Source organism: Glandiceps talaboti, chromosome 4 (assembly GCF_964340395.1).
Source record: "Glandiceps talaboti chromosome 4, keGlaTala1.1, whole genome shotgun sequence".
Taxonomy (NCBI): Eukaryota; Metazoa; Hemichordata; class Enteropneusta; family Spengelidae; genus Glandiceps; species Glandiceps talaboti.
The window spans coordinates 21,255,744-21,278,012 of record NC_135552.1 but is presented as its reverse complement, the minus strand read 5'-3'; the positions used below and the strand labels follow the sequence as shown (position 1 = coordinate 21,278,012).

At 34.2% G+C, this 22,269-nt stretch overlaps 1 protein-coding gene across 1 annotated transcript; it reads right to left on the bottom strand.

Moving 5' to 3' along the window:
- Positions 1–1,635: 1,635 nt before the first annotated feature.
- On the bottom strand, positions 1,636–21,804 carry LOC144433578 (syndetin-like). The gene is made up of 30 exons (XM_078121894.1): positions 21,703–21,804; positions 19,697–19,768; positions 19,430–19,474; positions 18,756–18,824; positions 18,237–18,308; positions 17,736–17,789; positions 17,335–17,405; positions 16,573–16,690; positions 16,074–16,109; positions 15,799–15,881; positions 14,798–14,840; positions 14,347–14,445; positions 13,332–13,472; positions 12,477–12,615; positions 11,611–11,699; positions 10,804–10,997; positions 10,435–10,525; positions 9,908–10,084; positions 8,860–8,990; positions 8,443–8,543; positions 7,920–8,038; positions 7,503–7,628; positions 6,790–6,887; positions 6,471–6,567; positions 5,593–5,751; positions 4,455–4,495; positions 3,723–3,803; positions 3,134–3,232; positions 2,732–2,822; positions 1,636–2,573 (listed from the first exon to the last, which is right to left on the bottom strand). The coding sequence occupies exons 1-30, from the start codon at positions 21,736–21,738 to the stop codon at positions 2,454–2,456; spliced, it is 2,892 nt and encodes a 963-aa protein (XP_077978020.1). The 5' UTR covers positions 21,739–21,804; the 3' UTR covers positions 1,636–2,453.
- Positions 21,805–22,269: the final 465 nt, after the last annotated feature.

Here is a 22,269-nt window from a genome sequence, read left to right as displayed (position 1 = left end):
TTTATCAAAAGTACTAACACCTTCATGCAATAGCAATTTTGGATGAGTATTTTCTTGAATAAGAAATAAATATTTTTCAAGTATTTGTGAAGTAGCAGTGTCAGTGTATGTTGCGGTATGATAGGTGCACATTATATATACATTATACACTGTTTATATATACTTACACATAGCTACTCTACACTACTCTAATAACCTACATTACTGTAACCCTAAACCCAACCCTATAACAGCATTATGATCACCAAAAGTGATGTGTAAATAATTTCAGTATAACCTGTAAAAATTATAAATAAGAAATTGGTGGCAAACAAAACAAGAAAGTGTCTGTGATATGCACAAAATGGCTTGATTTTCATAATTGATCCTGACGGTCACAGTCAAAGATCAAGGTCCAAAAAAGGAAAGCTTATACCTGACAATAGAGGGATAGACACTTGATTGGAGTTTATCTATTAGTATTACAATTTTTGAGTTATGCAGTAAAAACTGATTTTTAACTACAAATATGGCTGCAATTCAGTCAAGTCTGCATATGTTGTAAAATGTAGTGACATGCATATGTTCCATACATCATGCCACCATTGTGCCAGGTTTGAATAAAGTTGGATATTGCATGTCAGATCAATGACATATTTACAGACACACACACAAATGGATGGAATCCATCATAGTAACCCCCTCTTGCGAGGGCAAAACAAATCAAGTCTCAACCTTGATAAGTTATTAATCTTTATTTGCACAAATGTAATCTACATTATGTTATAAACTGTCATTTGGCTCTATTTCATTATCTGTTTTGACATGAGCATGTGTTATTACTCTTTTGTGAAGTTGCTCATCCAACAACTTGAATAAAGTTAACGTCTTACACATCCAATGAAAAGTGTACATATCTCACAATATTATCCATGCTTACCACTTGTATGTAAGAACTGGTAATCTAACAATCATTAGAACAGCTTTAGGAAGTAATAACTGTGACAAAAAGTTAGTATACATGACATACAGAAACTATTGACTGTGTTCACAACACATACTCTAAAGTGTAGTCAACATATCTATCTGGGCTCAATCCGATCTGGGTTCAATCAAAGCTTCATTTTGTAAAATTTAGATAACACATTTCTACATTTATTGCTTGTTAACTGTTATACCACCTCTACAACATCTTTGACCTGACAAAATAGACAGCCAAGATACTGGCTGAAATAACAATTAGGGGGATGCAATCTGTTATGACAACCAGGGAGCTTCGATGTACATCAAGCTGCCTAAAGTTGTATTCAATTGCTATGTGATATCATGCTCAGTGTACCTCAAGTCACCCAGTGTGCCTCAAGTCAACTCAGGGTGCCCTAAGTCAACTTGAGGTGTCCCAAATCAGCCCAGAGTGTCCCAAATCACCCAGAGTACCTCAAGTCAATCTAGGGTACTTCAAATGAAGTCAGGGTGTCCCAAGTCACCCAGCGTACCCAGTCAACCCAGAGTACCTCAAGTCAACCCAGGGTACTTCAAATCAACACAGGGTGTCCCAAGTCACCCAGAGTACCGGTACCTCATGTCAACTCAGGGTATCAGAGGCTGCTCCAAGTAAGCTGGGTTGACATGACCTGACCTGATTCAAGATGGGAAGGGCACGCTATTGTTGTATGATAGAATTGTTCAAAAGCCACGTCTATATTTTAACATACAAACATTTTCTACATACTAAGGCTTACTAAAACTTGTACATGTCTAGAAGTCAGTAGTCATTACATTGTAAATATTATTTAGTAAAAATAGATTTGTTGTCAAGACCTTGTATTTATTATATGTGCTCAATATCGAACTCAAGATAATATATGAAAATAAATACAGCATCTACTGCCATGTTGCATTGGCAAATAATCAATAAACAAAATAACTAGGGAATTTGACAAGTTTTAACAGTGACCTTCAAAGTCAAGGTCAAAGTCATCTTGTGTAGAGCAACTACATGGCCCTAGACAACCTAACCAAATTTCAGATCGATCGGCCCTGCAGACTTTGTTTGGGTCAAATATAACATATTTAGAACTAATTTGCATATCAAAGACTTAAAAAATTCTTTGAGCCATTTTTATCTAGACATTCCTTGGAACATACCCATCAATTTTGACCAAATTGGATGTTAAGATTTTTGTCCAAAAGTCGTGTTTTCTACCCAAAAGTGATTACAAGATCACATTACATCGTATCATTTTACCTTGAACAATACCATGCATATAGATTCACACAAACATCCCTATGAAATATCAAAGGAATCAACTATGTGATTGTTAAAAAGACACACAACCAGCTAGACATATGCACAGATACCTTATGCTTCCTATAGCAAAACTACATAACGTTCAGTTTTACTAGAACTTGCAATTTACTTATTAAAAGTTTACATTTCATATATGGCTGATGAAAAGTTCATTTCATGTATTTCATCTCCTCAGCTTGTCAATTTCTTCAATAACTTGTACCAATTTTTGTCGTGACTTCTTCTGGAAGAGAGAACCAACTCCACTTGTCACTAGATTTATCAATTGCTTTGCCGAGTATTCCTGGAAGTTTGAAATAACAAAACATTTTGTCAATTGCTCAGGTATGTAACTCAAGAAGTTTGAAACATAAACACTTTTGACAATTGCTTAGCTGTATAATTCTGCTGTTTTCTAATTTGTGCTGTAATCCGATTGTTAACACAAACACGACTACTAACCCTATGGTCTCGTATCCACTGTTCCATATCATCTTCTGTTAGATAAAAGGCTTTAATGTAGGTCTCTACATACTCTCTGTCAGGAATTGGTCTGAAAGAGGAAAGAATGAATATCACAAACAGATAGATATCCTCGGTAACATGTTTCATAAAGTAAATCTACATATCAAACGTTGCAAGATTTTATAAACTTTATCTTATTAGAGATAAAAAAGACTGATCTTTTATTGGAGATGAAATAAGATGTATCTATCCCAATTACTGTTACACAAAAATTCTTAGCAAGACAAATTACAGCCTGATGGACCATACATGTATGAGAGAACTCAATGATGAGTGAGTGCAAATGGTGTTGCAGACTTGGTGTATTTGTATGAGTGCTTGGAGTGGAAATTCTCTTACCTAATATCTGTTAATTTCTCCAGTTTCATCAGGAACTGTTGAAAATCTAACTGCATCAGTGCTCTGCCTTCATTACTGCATTTTTTAGCAGTTGAAAATCTGTAAAACAAATTCAATGGGAAGGAGTAGATCTTATATTAAACACATTTCGCTCTGAATAAATTTTGTGCAGCCTACCACAGAATAACAGTCCTTCATACCATCTAATTATGTATCTCTACAATTAAACCCATTCATTAAAGTCACACAACAAAGTGACAGATATGAAATAAACAATATGTATTTTACAGTATGGGGTTTAGAGATTCTTCACATCTTGACTGATTTCTCCGAAGGAAAAATCATCAGAAATGCTAAAAGTCTTATGTACACTCTGATGATGAATACTACTTGCAAAACTTAAAGCAAAGAGTCATTCTTGTAAACGTGGGTCTAAAATAATAATTTAGGTTAAAGTCATTCCATTTCCAACAGTTTTGTTCACTCTTCACTTTTACAAGCAAGCATTTAAAGGTTGTTTTTAATTTTTTTTTTTACACATTTGACATACGCTTACCATTGACAAAAGTATATTATATTCTTAACTTACCCTTCTACAAAAGTCCAATTACACAGTCTTATTACATGCTCCCATAAGATGTAATACACTGGTCTTGGCAGTGGTACTTTTCTATTAAAGGTAAAAAAGCATATTTGCAGATCTAAATTTATAATGTGAAAATAGGATTAATCATACAAATAAGATCCAGCCTCCAGAACAAAAATCTGGCTTAGGGCCATAACTAACTTGCCATTGATTTTGTTCAACATGGTGTATTCTAAACCCTGGCAAAGGGTGTTTTTGAAGATTCTGGTTATATCCACTTGTAAGAATTATTATAAAAACATAATCTTATCCTCTGCATTTCCAATATTGGGCAATTGGGACCAACTTATAAACCATCAGATTCATAAATGTTTCTCATATCAGATTATCAATGCCATTTCTAAATCAACTACAACCCAAGACAGAATGGTGCATTCTCGATGTCAGGAGATTGTGCAAAAAAAATGCCATTTCTAGCAGCTATCAATTTATGAAAACATTCTGGAGTGTCACAAATTTTGAACACCTTATTCAAATTTCATGTACTGCAGCAAGACAGACAATGAAAGGACAACATGTAGAATCAAGTTCCACAATATTCTGACTGCAAGCATGACTAATGACACGGTGTATAATTTTCCATACCACAGAATGTCTGAACTTGGCAGGTATATGAAAAAATGTATAGGACATCACAAAGGGGTGCATGAGAACATAGTAAAGAAACTTTTGTACCTTGCTACATCCTGCACCCTAAGGTCAAACATCTGTAGTTCCTGCAATATGAGAGAATACTAAAGGTATTAAACACATAACATGCTTGCCTTGTACAACTTCTGATTTAACAGGAGCCAGCATGATGTAAAAATTATGAATACAATCATTACGTGACTGCATTCTCAAAAGCTAGAAAGTGTCTTGAAAGTTTGTTATTGTGTGTACAATAACAAACATTCTATATGTTTCCTTAATTTTTGGCAATTAATTGAGTTACAAACAAGGACTTGGTACAATGTACAGTGCAGTAAGGTCGCATCTGCTATGCAATTGTATAGGCAGATATGACCTTATTGCACTGATGTGACGATATGTTGTTTCACACTGTTTTGTCAAGAAGAAAAACATAGTAGAATTTTTATGAATAAAAAATCCAAAATAAATATCAATTTGTCATCCATATGACCATTTTAAATCATAACATACCATATAACACCTTATGTCATCATATATCATGTGACAGCTTGAATCGTAACACACCATATTTAAACAATAATGTACGCCCTCCCAGCCCATAATGGACGAAAGCAAACTTTGAACGACATAATGGGCGAGGCGACAGCCGAGCCCATTATGGAGTGCAAAGTTTGCTTGAGTCCATTATGGACTGGGAGGGCGTACATTATTGTTATTATTTTATAGTTTTGCCAATTCCAGTGAATTTGTAGACCGAGAAACGCAAAACAACGTATAATATACACAGCGCTGAACATCGTCTGCCATGTTCGGCCCGGAAGCTGAATACTAATCATAGCGACACACGTACGTACACGTACACACACATATACACTTCAATGAACTGCTGTGAACACAAATTTGTTTCATGAATGCATTGTATTTTTAAGCAGTGGAAATGACAATCATAAGTAACAACATACATTTCGAAAAAATACCTTACGGACATAAGCTTGTATTGTTATGCTCGTTCCGGGGCCGCGATGCCCAATAACGGAGTACATTATCAGTAATAATGTACAGCGATGACGTCACAAAATTCACTGGAATTGGTAATGCTACAATATAATACAGCTTATATCATCATATCATGACACGTTGTACAGATCAATCATAACATTTACCATATATAACAGCTTACCTGAAGTATCCAGTCTACATATCCACTATGTTGTGACATGATTTCTTTAATATCCCATTTCACATTTGCCATCATTTGTATCATGTCTTCAAAGTCTATTGCTTTAGTTGCCACACTCCGATAAACAGGCGTACGTAATTCTGATGCTACACTTACAGTCTACAATAGAAACACATTTTATACAGTTCAAATTACAACACTTAATGTCTAGAGAGAGTGACCTTTTATTTTCCAACTCTACTTATCTGTCCACTGACTTTGACTGACTAGTTACAGTATGCACTTTCAAATACACCTACTTACATGTAGTTTCAAATCACATTTAATCTTTGAAGTAAAGTCACTCCTTTTGACTTAATTCCATGAGGTTTTATCGACATTGCCAGGTAAACATCTAGAAAACCATTTTCAGATACCTAAATTTCATAACAAGAAGTTAAAAACAATACACTCAATGAGTATCTAAGGAACAATAACGTTAATAACTAATTATTAACCAATTAACTAAATTGGTTAGAGCTGTATACCTAAAAGTACATTCTATCGACCTCATTTGCATATCAACACCAGGGGGTTGTCTTGTCTTATTTACAAATAAAACTAGCTATCACACCTAATTAGCATGTCAACACTAGGGTCTTCCAGTCTGTAACAAATCTTAACGCTAAGATACAAGCTCACAGGCCTATGTTTACAATCTATTTCTTAATAAAAACATTTCTGAAAACCTAACTTTTGTGGTCTTATTTGACTCTATCATTGAATTTATGGTGTTCATGATTATTAGTGACTTTCAACCTCTACCAACCTCTGTTCAGTTGTAAAAAAATAACATTTCAATACTAATATGCATCTTATGGCTAACTGTATATATGTACCTGAGAATAAAATTGTTGAAGGAATGGTTTTTTCGACAATGGTATCATGGCCTCCAAGTAAGGCTGTAGGAATTGAAATTGCTGAGCTAGGAACAACCTGTGGAAAAAAGAAAGTACCTTATTTAATAAAGAAAAGTTGTCAAAGACATTTAGATATCAGATATACTGTGACATCCTAAATAATACAAACAGGCTAATTGGACCACTTATCTCAAGATTTGGATTGTATGATTTTACGAACAATACTGTACTCTGACAAAATGCAATTGGCGAACAAGAGTATAGCCTTGATTGCCATGATAAATTTATCAATACTTACAGTGATTCGGTTGCAACCATTCTTTCACTTAGACCAAATAATCTATTCAGATCCGCCATCTCGACTACCGGTGACAGGTGAGGGTAGGGAAATTTTACCTAAAGCAAGAATATAAACAGTAACAATGATATCAACATTTCAATTTTATATTATCCTTTGATTAACACCATGCTTACGTATCTAAATTGACACTGCTAGAGACATTGCTTTCTTAGCATATCTAAGTTCTTCCATAAATTAAAGTGACTTATTGTCATCAATGTATGTGCCAAATTATATTGAATTTTAAGCTTGCATTCTTAAGATATAGTATAATTACTGAAGATTGCTATGTTTACACAAGTCTTCTGCATTTAAAGACATAGCCCCCTCAACAATTCATAATATAATGTGTTGTTAATTGATGTCTGGAATACGGTTCTACATTTCACTAGCAAGTTCATAACATTGATGTCCACTCATAACATAAAGTGATGTTAATTGACCAAGATACATCAGAGTGTGGAGAAGTAATTACACATCCTAACATCTTTGTGTGGAGAGCAAACAATTGTGCAGAAGGCAAGTGTTTATGCAGAGTGTAAATCATTATGTAGAAGGTGATTGTGCATCAATTTGTACTCCTCACCCGATGTATAAGTGACTGCAATTGCTCACACTTTTCTATTTTAATCACCACACGTCTTTTAAGCTAAGTAAACTGTTATACATACTTTCTTTTCTTCAGGAGTACTTGATGGTTGTTGTCCTGGTACAGGTGGCTTGTCAATCAAATTATCATGTATTCTTTTCAGTGTTGTTCTGAATCGGCTACCCAGCACACGACTTGAGTCATCAATCTTTAAAAGACACAATATCAATATGAGTAAACATTGAACTATATATAAAGTATATGGTCAGTAAAAATCAATACAGAATTTGGTCAGCAAATAAGTATATTAATAAGACTCAAAAGTTCACAAGAATGTTAACACACTTCCTTATATATATATACATTGAATACAAAACCTATGCTTATCTAAACACAAACATACAATGTACGATGTATTTGGGTATGAATTAGGTACACAGTAATTTTGTATATCCCATGGCATCACATTGCACACAAAGTTGACATATTTGAAACTCACCGTGTCATTTGCAAAGAAAGTGTAGACAGCAAAGAGGTAGTAATCAAATAGTTGGGACATTGAGATAGTCACATCGAAAGCTATAGACTTTAATACTCTCATCATCTGCATATACTTGCCTGAAAGAAATATATAGCATTAGCTGTAACTACTTATAATAAATCTACAAAGATGTGTATCAATATATATTATCATAAATTTTTTTTAAAGGCATATTCACAAGGTGGCATTATGTAAAAATAAATTTCTTGATGAGCTATTGTTAGCAATAAATTGACACCAAGGGAACCTTGCAGTCTTGTCAAGAAGTCTTTGAAGTCTCTCATAAGTTTATAACTACAAATCCTGGAGTAATCACTGTTAATATGTGGTATATTTACATCTGAATACATTAACATCTTTTATACAGTACATTATATACACTTATTGCCTGGCTATGAGGGCACTACATGTAGTAGATGTCGAAGGCTGTTATGCAGCAACAGATACACAGATGGAACACAATGAAATAGCTTTCTCTTACCAAAGAATCTCAGCACGTTTAGTGTAGTGTTGGTGACAATTGGTGGTGGTGACTTGGTGTATGGCTTGTCAGATTTCTTTCTAGATCTCAATGATGAATTCCTGGTAAAATATTCAATGTAAAATATATTTTGAGATGAGACATACACTAATAACCAAATCACACACCTGTACACAATCATTTTAATTTGAACCTAGTAACTTATCTACCAATACTATGGCAGTTGGGTCTGGTGGGTTTTGTCATTAAGTTGTTCACAAACACACACACATGAACACACATCTGCACACATATGTAGCAACACATGTACACACACATATCCACACACACAGACACACACACTTCACCACACCTAAAGTACAACTGAACCTGGGTTCATTCATGTTAAAATAGATTCTCTAATGACACCATGCCTACCTTTTCAGAGGTTGTTCCCCGGTGAGTTCATCTACATAATCTTGTTTCAATTCATCTGGTATATCGCTGTCATCAGAATCAATGTCAACACTGTCACCAGGTTTGCAAGGATCTTCATTGTCGCTGTCGTCCTATTGGACAACCACAAAGTATTAGTAAATTGATCTCAAACAGAGTGCAGGATAAATTCTATCTGAGTTCCCAAGGTATTTCACTGAAGTTCTTCAAAATTTCACATACATGTATCTTCATAGAAGTTACAGTTTCCTTCAAATACTTTACTGTAATTCAGTATATTGATTTTCCACTCCAAGTATGGCCACCATTCAGTAAAAAGTTACATACAAACACACCTTGGTTATATTTATTTTCTACTATATTGAATGTAAACATGATTTTTTTAAAAAGTGGCAACAAGCGTATACTTCAAAGTGTCTGTGATAGGTAAGAAATGGCTTGATTTTGATAATATTGACCCTGAAGGTCAAAGTCAAAGGTCAATGTCTCATAAGAATGCTTGCATCCAATTGGGTAGACACTTGAATGGAGGCTCTAAGTATTACAGTTTTCGAGATATGCTCTAAATATTGCTGTTTAACTACAAATATGGCTGCCACTGTCAAATTTGACTATACATGTACTACAAAACAAAGTGACATGCATATGTCCCATATGATTTGCCACCTTTGTGCTAGATTTGAAAGTAATCACATTATGGATGCATGGATGAACAGACATACTGACCAACAGAGCTCATTGTAATAGTCCACCATCAGGTGACTAAAAAGACCTATGCATGTTTTATAAGATTCATCACTATATGTTCCCCAAGTTGAAAATTTTTCATTTGGATAGAAACAATGATTAGTATATAGTAAAAGCATTGTTCAGAGCAATATTTTATCATCTTCATAGCATTTTATAAATCCATTGATACGAGTAAAAATTACAATGTACATGTCTCTGTGTATAAACCTAAAGAATTCTTATTTGTCCTGAACAATGGATTCTAATGTTTCTCAAATGTTGACTTTATTTGAAATCTCACCCCTGTGGCAGCAATCAAATCTTCTCCTTCATCTTCTTCTATTTGGATTTCAAATGGATTGCCAGAGAGACAATACTTTGTGAAGTAGCCTGTGTCATTATGTTGATGTTTTGGGGAGTTTAGGGCACCATCATCTTTCATTGAGACATGAGCAGACTTCCGCAAACTCTTAAACTCCTGTTTGAAAGCAAAAACACTTTTAAGTACTTGTGTCATTACCAATACTTATCTAAAAGGCACAGAGGTCCACAAAGAAGACTGCTATTATTAAAGTACTTTACACATTTACAATTCAGAATTGTGTTGATCTGATGTGTCTGAAATTGACCTTTACATTAACAAGGTCATCTTGACAAACAACAGTACATTACAAGCAAAGCAAAATATGCTTTCATATGATATAAGAAGAGAATAGTCAACACTCAACAATTACATGTAAATTGGACAACTTCCTACCTCAAGACTAACAAGTCTTTGTTGATCACATACTCACTCTAATACACAATGACATACACTTTCTCCCTTACCTGCAAGTTTAAAATACTAAAGGTTGATCTGACTGGACACAGTTCCCAGGCTTCATTTTCCAGAAACATTCGTAATTCATCCATTCTAGCCCTGTTGAGGTTAAATGCTTGTGTTATACTAAAACTAATGAACAATACCAAAACATTAAGTTTGTGATACAACAAATAGTTTTAAAATATTACCATCATAGCTATCATTTCCTCTGACTGTCTTTTCCTATTTAATTAGTATATTAGAAATCTGGGGGGAAAAAATATTTATTATGCCTGGCACCTATGGTAGGAAGTGTCATCTTCAGTCGTTTAGCCACACTATGATTTGATTGAGTCTGGAAGTTGTACTGTCTAGATCTATGATCCAATAAATACCTGTGGTAATTCTTGAAATAGTTGGCACTTTGTTGCCTAATTGAATCCTGTAGCCCTTCAGATTTGCTGCCACAAAATTCTTCTCCAATCTCCATTAGTCTGTTCACTAGATTCAACACGTGCAAGAAGTCATCAAACTTGAAATAAGCCAGGTCTGTTCCAAGAAGGTAAGTCTTTACTTTTTGCTGGACATCCTGTAATAATACAATGGAGAAGTACATTGTATGTGAATGCCATATTCTTCCATAGCAAGGGGAACATGGATGTGTTACCACAATAGGCCCACTTTTTTAGTGTAAAATATCCCTAAACATGGGGTTGATAGATAAATATGCCTATTCCATGTGATTTTCTCAAATTTTGCTTTCAATAAGTCAAAGAAATTGCATCTGCTGAGCATTTAACAGCATCCATACTACTGAGCGTCTAGTAAGGTAGGTGGTTGCATTCCTGGTTAATGACCTATATGGCACCCCTGGCAGCAAGAACATCCTTTTTTCACCGAAAAAAAAACATCCTTATGAATTGATTGGGTAGCTGTTTGGAACCTGGGTGGCACATCCCTAAAATTTACCTGACTTGCAAGTTGGGTCAAATCAGTTTTCATGTACATTTTACAATGCATTTTATATTTAGCTACATTTTATGAATGATAATGGTAACACACCAATGAATCTTTTAGTCTTGTATGTTTTTCTGACATAGCCACATACAATTCATACATATATCCATTATCCTAGTGAGGCTATGTGAAATTTGTAAACTCCATGTCATATCCAAATCAGACCATTTAAAATGAGTACATACCTGCCATATCCTTGTGAGACCGTGTTCAAGTTTTTTCTTGATATACCTTTTATTGAGATTAGCTTCAAGATTACTAGTGCCACCGCTTTCTGTCATTAAACATCATAAAGAAACCCATTCTTATTATATTATCAGTAATACATTCACAACAAACATGACTAAAGCACGCACTTCAGTTCTTACCAAATGCCATGAAGTATACCCTCATATATAATTCATTACTAGGCTGCAAATTAATATATTAAAAGGGATGATACAGCACAGTTGTTAATGTTAAAGAGGCACAAGCTGAGTTTATATGTATTTTGGCATAGTTTTTTTTCTGCTTATTTAAAAGTTTATTGTACTTCCTGAAGCACACTTGCAATTAACTGAACTCAAACCTGGTATTAAGATATAACTTATAAACGATCTGCTGATTCAGAAATAATTTACCATATGTATCAAAAAATGTTCATGAAATCCATACTATGCAATCAACTGTTCTAACAATGCCATAATAATTGTAATGTGATAGAAGGCATGCATCATACTGCTATGTGGTTTTATTTGAAATATTTTCATGTGAGTAAAAAATTTATAAACTCAGTTTGAGCCACTTTAATGATTGTAAATGACAGAACGACCATTTTTATCAAACTGCAAAGAATCAGATATAGAGGGATTGTATACTCACTTCAAGGTATAAATGGCATGGCAATGATACTAAATGAATGAAAAGTAAGTATTTGGATATACATACATCAATAGTAAACATGTTTAGATTCGACAGTACATTCAAATGTTAACATGCTAAGACTAAAGGATTTCATCCTGCACATCAAACTTATAACATATAATTATTTAGACAAAAGAACTTTTGTTACCTGTTTCAGACATCCCAGCTGTTTGTGTTGAGTCATAGTGTTCATGCCATTCAATTGTCTTATAATAACTTTTCATTACTTCCCATAATGCTTTGCAGAGATCAACCAGACATGGAATGTACATTTCTACATTAACATGCTGAAAACAAAAAATTCAGGACTGTTAGAAATTTAGAACATCCAAATTCACTTCACTGCATTGCAATTACTGTAATTCCCTGACATCAAGTTATTCACATATAATTAGATGTCATACCCGAATGTTTTTCTTCATTCTGCCAAGGAAAATACGAGTGACCTAAGGGGCTTTGTCACTATGAGTCACTAGATGAATGGTGACAAAACCCTTAGGTCACAAGTATTTGCCAGCTGAATGACGAAAAATATTGGAGAATAACATAATAATAACATAAAGAAAAATGGTGGAAAGTAATGGCAATTTTAACATTTGAATTTGACTCATATTTCAAACACAGCAGAACCAGTGACATAGACACACGTTGTCGTGATAAAGACGCATGTTGTCAAGACATAGAATGACCAGGGTATAAATTCCATATTTTTTGTTCAACTTGGCTTGTGCATGGTATAATAACAGTTATAACATCACAGTCATCGTACATGTAAGTTACAATATAAATTACAGGAACTCACTACTTGTAGTTGTTCACATATGTGACTTTACCCATTCCAGTACTTCCTAAGTCATATCTTTTATATATGATAACTGTTACCACATAACAGTAATTGCAAACTCACATCTTTCACATATAACAGTTATCATAATACTGTAACTGTTACAGTAATTCATGACTTAAGTTATTTGCATAACAAAAGATTTAGTAAATAACTTACCCCACATAGGTCTTTATATGGCATTTTTTGGTAATTTACACCATCATTTGCAGAACACAATTCGACATAGCCCAATACCATCGTGAATGCTGTATTGTGTATTGCACTAGTAAAATGCATATGAAGCTGATCCATAGCAGTCTTTATAGTTTGGTGAAAAGGGTGAGGAAAAATAAAAGTTATAAAAGTGATTATACCAATAAAATGATTCAGTTGATTGACTTCCCTATAATCAATTTTATAACCATTTTCTTGGACCAAATGAAAGAAATGGTATACATGTTTTCAACCAAGTACCTCATAAAAATGTTCACATCCGATCATAAAAATATTTAATGTCAGCCATAAAAATGTGCACAGTATGTAGTTTTGAGAGTTATATCTTGATAATGGTATGGAAGTTGTTTTCTTTAATAACACAAAAAGGAGCAATAATACATGACCCCTTAAGATGAAAATATAAAATATTTCAATTCCAAGCCTTCTTTATTGATAATCTGTATTATTAGGTATGTAATCAAAACAACATCATTTTTCTCTCATTTGGTCTTGTAAATAAATGAAAGGTGTACACTGACATGTCCAATTCACTAAACAGTGGTTTTATTAAACATTGGCAAATTCTGGGACTTTGGATATCTTGGTCATTTCCCATCAGCTGTGGAAAATATTAGCATTCAACAATTTAACATTGTGAAATTGATACAGCAGCCATTGTGGATGCAGACAACACTGATCAAAAATAAGTATGCTATTCTCATTCAGGGCTGCTTAGTTTCATTAACTGTGCTATATCATTATTTTAGCACAGTTAGTCTGATGTATAGACCAGTCAGATCTCTTGATTTGCAACATCAATGCACTGGTATAAAGCCATATAGATCCATCTATTCAAAATAGCACTAACACAAAAGAGGTACCATTAGAAATAAGTTGAATGTAAATTTAGTCATGTGTCAAGATATAGGTCGTGTCAATTAATAAGATTGAACTATGACCACTGAAAAGTAAATACCTGAGTTTTTCCAAGAAGTCGATAAGCTGTCTGGACTTTGTCATAGTGGTGGGTATCAAAACTAGAACAGGTTTTGGATAAAGCATGGTCTAGTTGTTCCTGTATGACAGAAGGAAAGGGTACAAAATGAACAAACACAGAGGTATTGCTGTTGGTTACAATTGAAAATGGTATATACATTTGCAAAGATATACAGTCAAGGCAATGCATTAGATATATTCAATCAATCAATCAATCAATCAATCAATCAATCAATCAATCAATCAATCAATCAATCAATCAATCAATCAATCAATCAATCAATCAAATCAATTGAATTGATATAGTGCCAAAAATCAAGTCTCAAGCATTTGTGAATTGACAAATCAACAGATACCTGTACAGTATAGTACAACTATTAAACTCTGAGCAACATGAAAGTCAAAGATCAAAAAAATCAAAACCTGCCTACCTCTATCATTTCCAGAGTGTCTTGAAGCTTTGAATTTAGTTCACTATCCAAACAAAAACAAAAGAGTATGGTATATACTGACAAAAATTATGGTTTCATAAATCTATGATCTCAAAAGGCAAATTGATTTCATAAATAAGAATTGCACAAAATGTCCGTTGATCTTTACAAATTCTTACTGCCTGTGGTAAGAATGAATTGCTAAAAATGTTCAGTTACTATTTTTGTTAAATTTATTTGCTTACTAAAAGTACTCTTGCATTCACGAGGTACAATACTAATGTTTTGTAAATTTATACATATGGGTATTCTCACAATGGCTTTTGGGGTGAATGGCTACCAGTACCAATATGTAAGCTGGTAGGCAGAATGAGTACTAGCATTGTTGCAGGATCCAACAATGAAGATGGGCTAACATAAAGTGGATGGCCATATACCAATGTACACAACATGGATTCCAATGTGTTGCAACTATACCTTAAAGAGTCACAAGCTGAGTTTAATTGTATTTTGGCATAGTTTTTACAGTATTGCATAATACTGAAGCACACTTAACCAGCACTTTCAATTGACTGAACTAAAACCTGGTATTGAGATATGACTCATAAACGATCTGATGACATTATTTATCATACATACAAAAAAAAAAAAGATTCACGAAATCCCCCACTATGCAATCAACTGTTTTTACAATGCCATAACAATTGTAATGTCATACTCATAGAAGGCATGCATTGATATTAACATTATACTGAAATGTGGTTTGATATTTTCACTTGTGTAAAAAGCTTATAAAACTCAGTTTGTGTAACTTTTAATAATAAATTAATAAAACCAGTTTGCTCCTCATGATGAAAATTTGGTTAAAAAGTGTACATTTTACAAACAACGTGAATGTATGTGTGGGTCAGTAAAATCAAATCTTTTCATTTGAACAAGAAAGTATAACTAACTTGTGTGTCGTCGTATTCACCAATTATTCAATAAAAATGACAACAAACCTGATACAAGTAAAGTGTTTAAAGGTACTAGCAGCCTTCTGACATTCCAAACAAAGCTGAATAGCTCCTGGGTAATCTTCTTCCTGAAATAATGGAAAATACAATACATAGTTAAACAACATCATGCTGTTCTCGAAATTGAACACTCACACACACACACCAAGAGAGACACTGTTCCATACCGGTATAACATGCCTATAACATGATGAAACCTCAGCTAAGTGTCCTTTACACATGGCAATCAATCAACTTGATAGTGATGTTAATATCCTTACCTCCATCATTTCCCGTAGTCTGATATCAGTTCTTTGCTGCAGAGAAGGAAAGTAATAATAACAACCATAAGATGATGTAATAGTTGTATTAATCTAGAACTGAATATTTACCTATGTATGTACTGCACAAACCATCTTCCAATTCTTTTGTATAGATCGTTTGCAATTCGTAAATGGAATTATGAAATGCAAAATCATATTTGAAACTCTTTTCCATCAATTCTAAAGATGACTAATATAAATAACAGGGTAATTGATCAAGCAGTTATTGACTTTACACACACACACACACACACACACACACACACACACACACACACACACACACACACACACACACTTCACCATGCCTATAGCATTACTGAATCTCAATTCAGTTGTGCTAAAAAGTGTTCAACATAGAAAATAATGTAGTAAATACAGTTGTTTTGATAGTGTGAAGACATCAAACACTGACATGCACACAAAGAGTTCAACACAAAGGAACAAAAGTTCATACCAGAGTTTTGATAGTATGGAGTGATTTCATTAAACTTAGAAGTTGTAATCTCTTCCTATGATTTGCAAGAATACCAAGGGATGCCACCGTAAATCCCTTCTTGGCTTGGGAAAGCTGTCTATGAAAAAAAACAAAAAAACACACTACATAAATACAACAGAAATTTGAATAATACACCAAATTGAATACACTATATTCCGATTACACACCTTGCACTCATTTTCAAAAGCAGTGTCCCAAGAAAGGGCCTCAGATCAGGAAAATGAGGGCTAAACCATGTGACAGTACATGACACAAAAATGCATTTTAAAATAACTCCCAAACTTAGAATTTTAACTTGTTAAATTTGGACACGCTGAATATTTAAAAGGAACTCACAGTAGTCTACTTACTGAAGCATACAAAGCATCACTTGAACTGAATGACTGAACTCTGACCTGTTATAAACTTACAAACAATCTGATAACTCGTATTATACATATCAAAAATGTCAAGGATTTTGATGTAATCAAGTATTATAGCAGTACCAGATCAAAATAATTTTTGTAATCTCACAGCATGCACTGAAATTAGTCACAGAATGGTTAATCAATGTTTTATATGACAGTGTATTTGTACTTTGGTAAAAAAGCTTGCAAACTCAGCTTAGTTATTATAATTTGACAAAATTTTCTTGCGGTTATTTTGCAATGTAGGTTCTGGTACTTTTTGTATAAACTGACCTTAAATCAAGTTTATACTTTGCAATCGAACTCATCCTACCTTCTGCCATTAGCACATATAACATTTGCTGTTTGTAAACTTTTCTGTAGTTCCATCACTCTCTGAAGTTCCTAAAATGAGATGAAATGGCTGATATAAATTACAATGAAACAGGTGAAAGGTTCATCAAAAGGTTCAGAATTACAATATGTTGGTGATGGTTATGTTACAGGATGTTGGTGTCAAATTTATTGCACTCACATATAGGACATATCTGTATACATAAACATGGCAAAGAGTTCTTGTAAATTACTGGGCCAATATTCCATGTTCACATATAACAAAACTGTTGTTAAACACAGTAATTCACATTTCATACCTCAATCCTTCATCTGATCTGAAGTCAGTGGTCAAGTAAAACTCTTGTCAGAATACATATCAGCTGAAATTCCTCTACTTACCTTTACATAAGCTGAATGGTTCTCTAAAACTAACTCTGATACTTTCTTAGAAACCTGCAAAATTAAAAAGCAATCAAACAATCATATAATGACAATGAAATCAGTGACTTAGGAGATCAAGTTCATATGTCTCTGGACTATTAATAATTAATCTTTCAATGATGATGAGTTTCTAGGATAGATCATAGCAGCATGTTACTGAGATTCAATCCCAATAAAACATGACTTCAACAGACCACTCATTACAAATATAAACAATTACCACCCGGTTCAAACTGACAGACAGACAGACAGACAGACAGACAAACAGAGACAGACAGACAGACAGACAGACACACACACACACAGACAGACACAGACACAGACACAGACACAGACACAGACACACACACACACATCAAAGAGGCTATTGAATATCATCACAGTGCAGGCTCAGATTTTGACACTTACTAGTACATACATGTGTATACTTCGATTTAATTGATACTAGCAAGAACTCACAGATTGTAATTGTCTTCTCAGTCTATCCCTATCTTCATCTACTTTTTCTAAATCCAACACTTCACATAGTTTCTGTTTGTAATGAAACAAGAAAGAATATATACAATAAATCATGAATGTTGTCAGTCTAGTGTTACATGTGCACAATGACTACATATTTGACAGTTCCATTTCTCTTCCATATAAATTCTTATTTTATACTTCTAAAATACAGTGCTAGTGGCATTGTAGCACATACCATTCATGTGAATCTATGGAATTTGTCATTCTAATGAGGATCATCAACCAAGACAGATCGAAAGCTCAATGCTTAAAACTTTGAACTCCTTGTGCGTTATAACCTTTGTAAATCATTTGATCTACCAAGCTGATGAACATTTTTGGTCATAGATAATGATGACCGTCAATCATCTGCAATTATACACCATAGATTATAATTAAGTGGAAAACCAGGAGCATCTGGCATCAATGAATACTGATTGTGAAAACATTAGAGTATTATGTGAAAGATTTACATACCTTTAATTCATAATGAGAGGAGTCAAACGTTTCATCTTGGAAGTATACTTGTTCTATGCTTGCAATCACCTATAAATAGATAACAATATTTTATCTTATACCAAGGACTGGCTATATCATCTGTATAAGGATGTGTGTATTAAAGCTTACATACAAGAGGATTCATTTATTTTATCCCAAAATTACAAAAACAATTATTACATCTCATATCTCATACTATACTGCGCCACAGTTTAGTATACTTGTTTCATCTCACAAACACAGCGTTTTAATTATTTCATCTCATACACCACACACAACAATTGTTATTTTATTTCATACAGGAAAGTAATCATTTCATACTTGCATACAGGGATAGTTATTTCACCTCAAATACAGGGATATTTAATCTCTCTCTCTCTCTCTCTCTCACACACACACACACACACACACACACACACACACACACACAGTTATTTCATTTTATTCCAATTTTTGAAGTGGTTGAAATGCATCAAAAGGTTACTATCAAAGTAAGGTTATAAAGCACTATCAAACAGTCATTTTTTTTTAAAGTTTGGTTTACAAAATTTACAACACTTTCAAAAATATGCAAGTATTTTTTACATATGTTTGCTTTATTAAGGCAACTGTAATTATTCTGGCAATGGCTCTATGGTGTACAAATACATTACCTCAGCCTCTGCTGATGGGTCACTTGCAAATTCTCGTTCTTCTTCCTGCAGTAAATGATAGCATCATAAGTTGAAATCTCTATCAAATATCTCAACAACACAAAACAACTTTCTAAGTATTTGTGATAAATTCTGAGACAAAGTGTGTCATTGTGCAAACACACACAATTGTAACTGCATCATTTCCTAGCAAAAAGTCATAAACTTTGGCAACCTATTTTCATACACTTTCATCAATTATTACACTACACAGTGTGCCAACTGTACCTTGTATTTATATATTGGTTCCAAGTGCTGGCTGATATCTTCATCTTCCTGAGAACTTTTTTGTCTAGATCCCTGTTGAATAAACCAATAAGGCAGTGGTAATTACCAGTATCAATTGTTATGCTTCACATCAAATACAGCAGAAATATGGAATGATTGCTGAAAGACTGTGTAGCATACACATTCATGTTTCCCATGAACCATCAAAATTTTTGATAGATAAGAAATGCACTTCACACAGACAGCTCATTACAAATATAGACAATTACCACCCAATCCCAATAGATACAAACACAAACACAAACACAAACACAAACACAAACACAAACACAAACACAAACACAAACACAAACACAAACACAAACACAAACACAAACACAGACACAGACACAGACACAGACACAGACACAGACACAGACACAGACACAGACACAGACACAGACACAAACACAAACACAAACACAAACACAAACACAAACACAAACACAAACACAACATCATTGGAACAAATAAACTATCAAAGATCATCACAATGTAGGCTCAGATTTTGACACACTGTGTATACTTTGATACGGATTTGTGTAATTGAAACTAGCAAGAATTTGAGTCTGCTTGCATGGTATGGTTCCCATAGTGACGTGTGTGCATGTACGGTGCCCGCTTGTGGCTGGAGTGTGGTGTTGTTTATATTTGTATTGTAGTCAGCAGTCTGTAGGAAGCCTGTTTCTCATCTATCTAAATCGTTCTTGGGAACGTAAAATGTGTATGATATGCACAGTCTTTCACAGCAATCATTCCATGTTTCTGAAGTACATATATGTTTAATATTTGCCAAATACTGTTCCATGCGTAGCTTGGAGTGAGAGATCATTTTCCCAGTAATATAAATGGCAAGCTGGCGGCAAACAGTGACATTCGAAAAATCAATCAATCAATCAATCAATCAATCAATCAATCAATCAATCAATCAATCAATCAGCAAAGTTTATATAGCACCAAAATCCAAAAACATTGTTTTGCCCTATGACGCTCAATGGCTAAACCACACTGTATGCTTTGGAGAATAAGTGCGTTTTCAGTTTTCTTTTGAAAGTTTCCAAGTTTGGAGATTCTCTGATGTTGAGTGGTAGTACGTTCCATAGTTTAGGCGCATCATATGAAAATGCACGGCCACCATATGTGATGGTTTTGTAGGTTGTAGATGTTAAAAGTTTCTTGGTGGATGAACGGCCTCAAAATGGCCTCAAGAACATGAATCATTTTTGAAGAGTCGGTGAAAGCCCTGAAGAATCACTTCACCACTTTTAATATGGAAGAAAGTTTTGTTCTTGCACATTTTGATACTAAAATAGTTATTGCCTTGTTACGATGCTCGAACTATAGATAATAGATTCACACCGTTTTCGGCCAACAGTTGTATTACAGGTCCAAGCACATGCTGAGATGAACATGGGAGTAACACATGAAGTAGGTGAAGTGTGCATGTAATAATAATCTAAATTTAATTGTCAACTTTAACGCACAAGTATTTGACAATGACTTCTGGGGGTGTGGCTTACTGAATCAATTCTAACAGTTCATAACACAAGCTAGTTGGTTTTGAGGGCTAGGAGGTATACTATTACTAAGTACGACGAAAGCTATCAATGTAACACAACAACACAGTAAAACAGATTACAGCCATAACGATCAAATATATCTGACTCGGTACACTACCCAAGTGCTCCTCGGCCTCGGGCCAAGCAGACTACATCAGTACAATGTTTTTAGAAAATATTGAATAATTTTACTATTTTCTAAATCCTAATCACCTCCAGGTCTGGGAAAATCGTGACGTCATACATACGTATCATTGAAGAGTGATAAATCATCTATACGAGTGTGTACTCCTGTTCACAAATAATTGAAATATTATTATTATAAAGAAATTATCAATGGGGAACACACGCACTGTACTTGTACAGTAGTCCGTGGATAACGGCATAACTACTTTCATATGATCTTACCGGTAATAGAGAGCGGAATTTCTTTCGCAGAGCCATCTTCAATTAAACATAGAGTTGTGTACAGTCCTTTAAATTTCTCGGAACACAGTGCTAGTGATCATCTACGATCGAGCAGCTTACCCATACGAGAGAGCAGCCATCTTGTTTGTGATTTACTCAGGGTTGTATCGCGTGGTGGCGCTACACCAAATGTACCATGACACACCTACACATGACATTCGATTCGTACTCGAGCCATGGGTACTCCCAATATTTCAAACGGGATATTAATAGCCCTTTAATTACACTCTATGTAATGACACTCTAAATATTGGGTGTCAAGCTTTAAAGGGTTAAAATACGATAAAATATTCCGAAGTGGAAAAGAATAATTTCACAAGGAAAGCATATACATGATATAGTAGTTTAGAATTGTTCATTTACATGAGATCATATATATATATGTACAATGATTGTAAGCTTAGGTTAGGGATCGTATATTTTAATTTCAGGGAAGGGGTTGCCTCAATGTGGGCATATATATTTACCCTAAATGTATAGTTTTGTGACCGGTGAACCCCTCCAAGT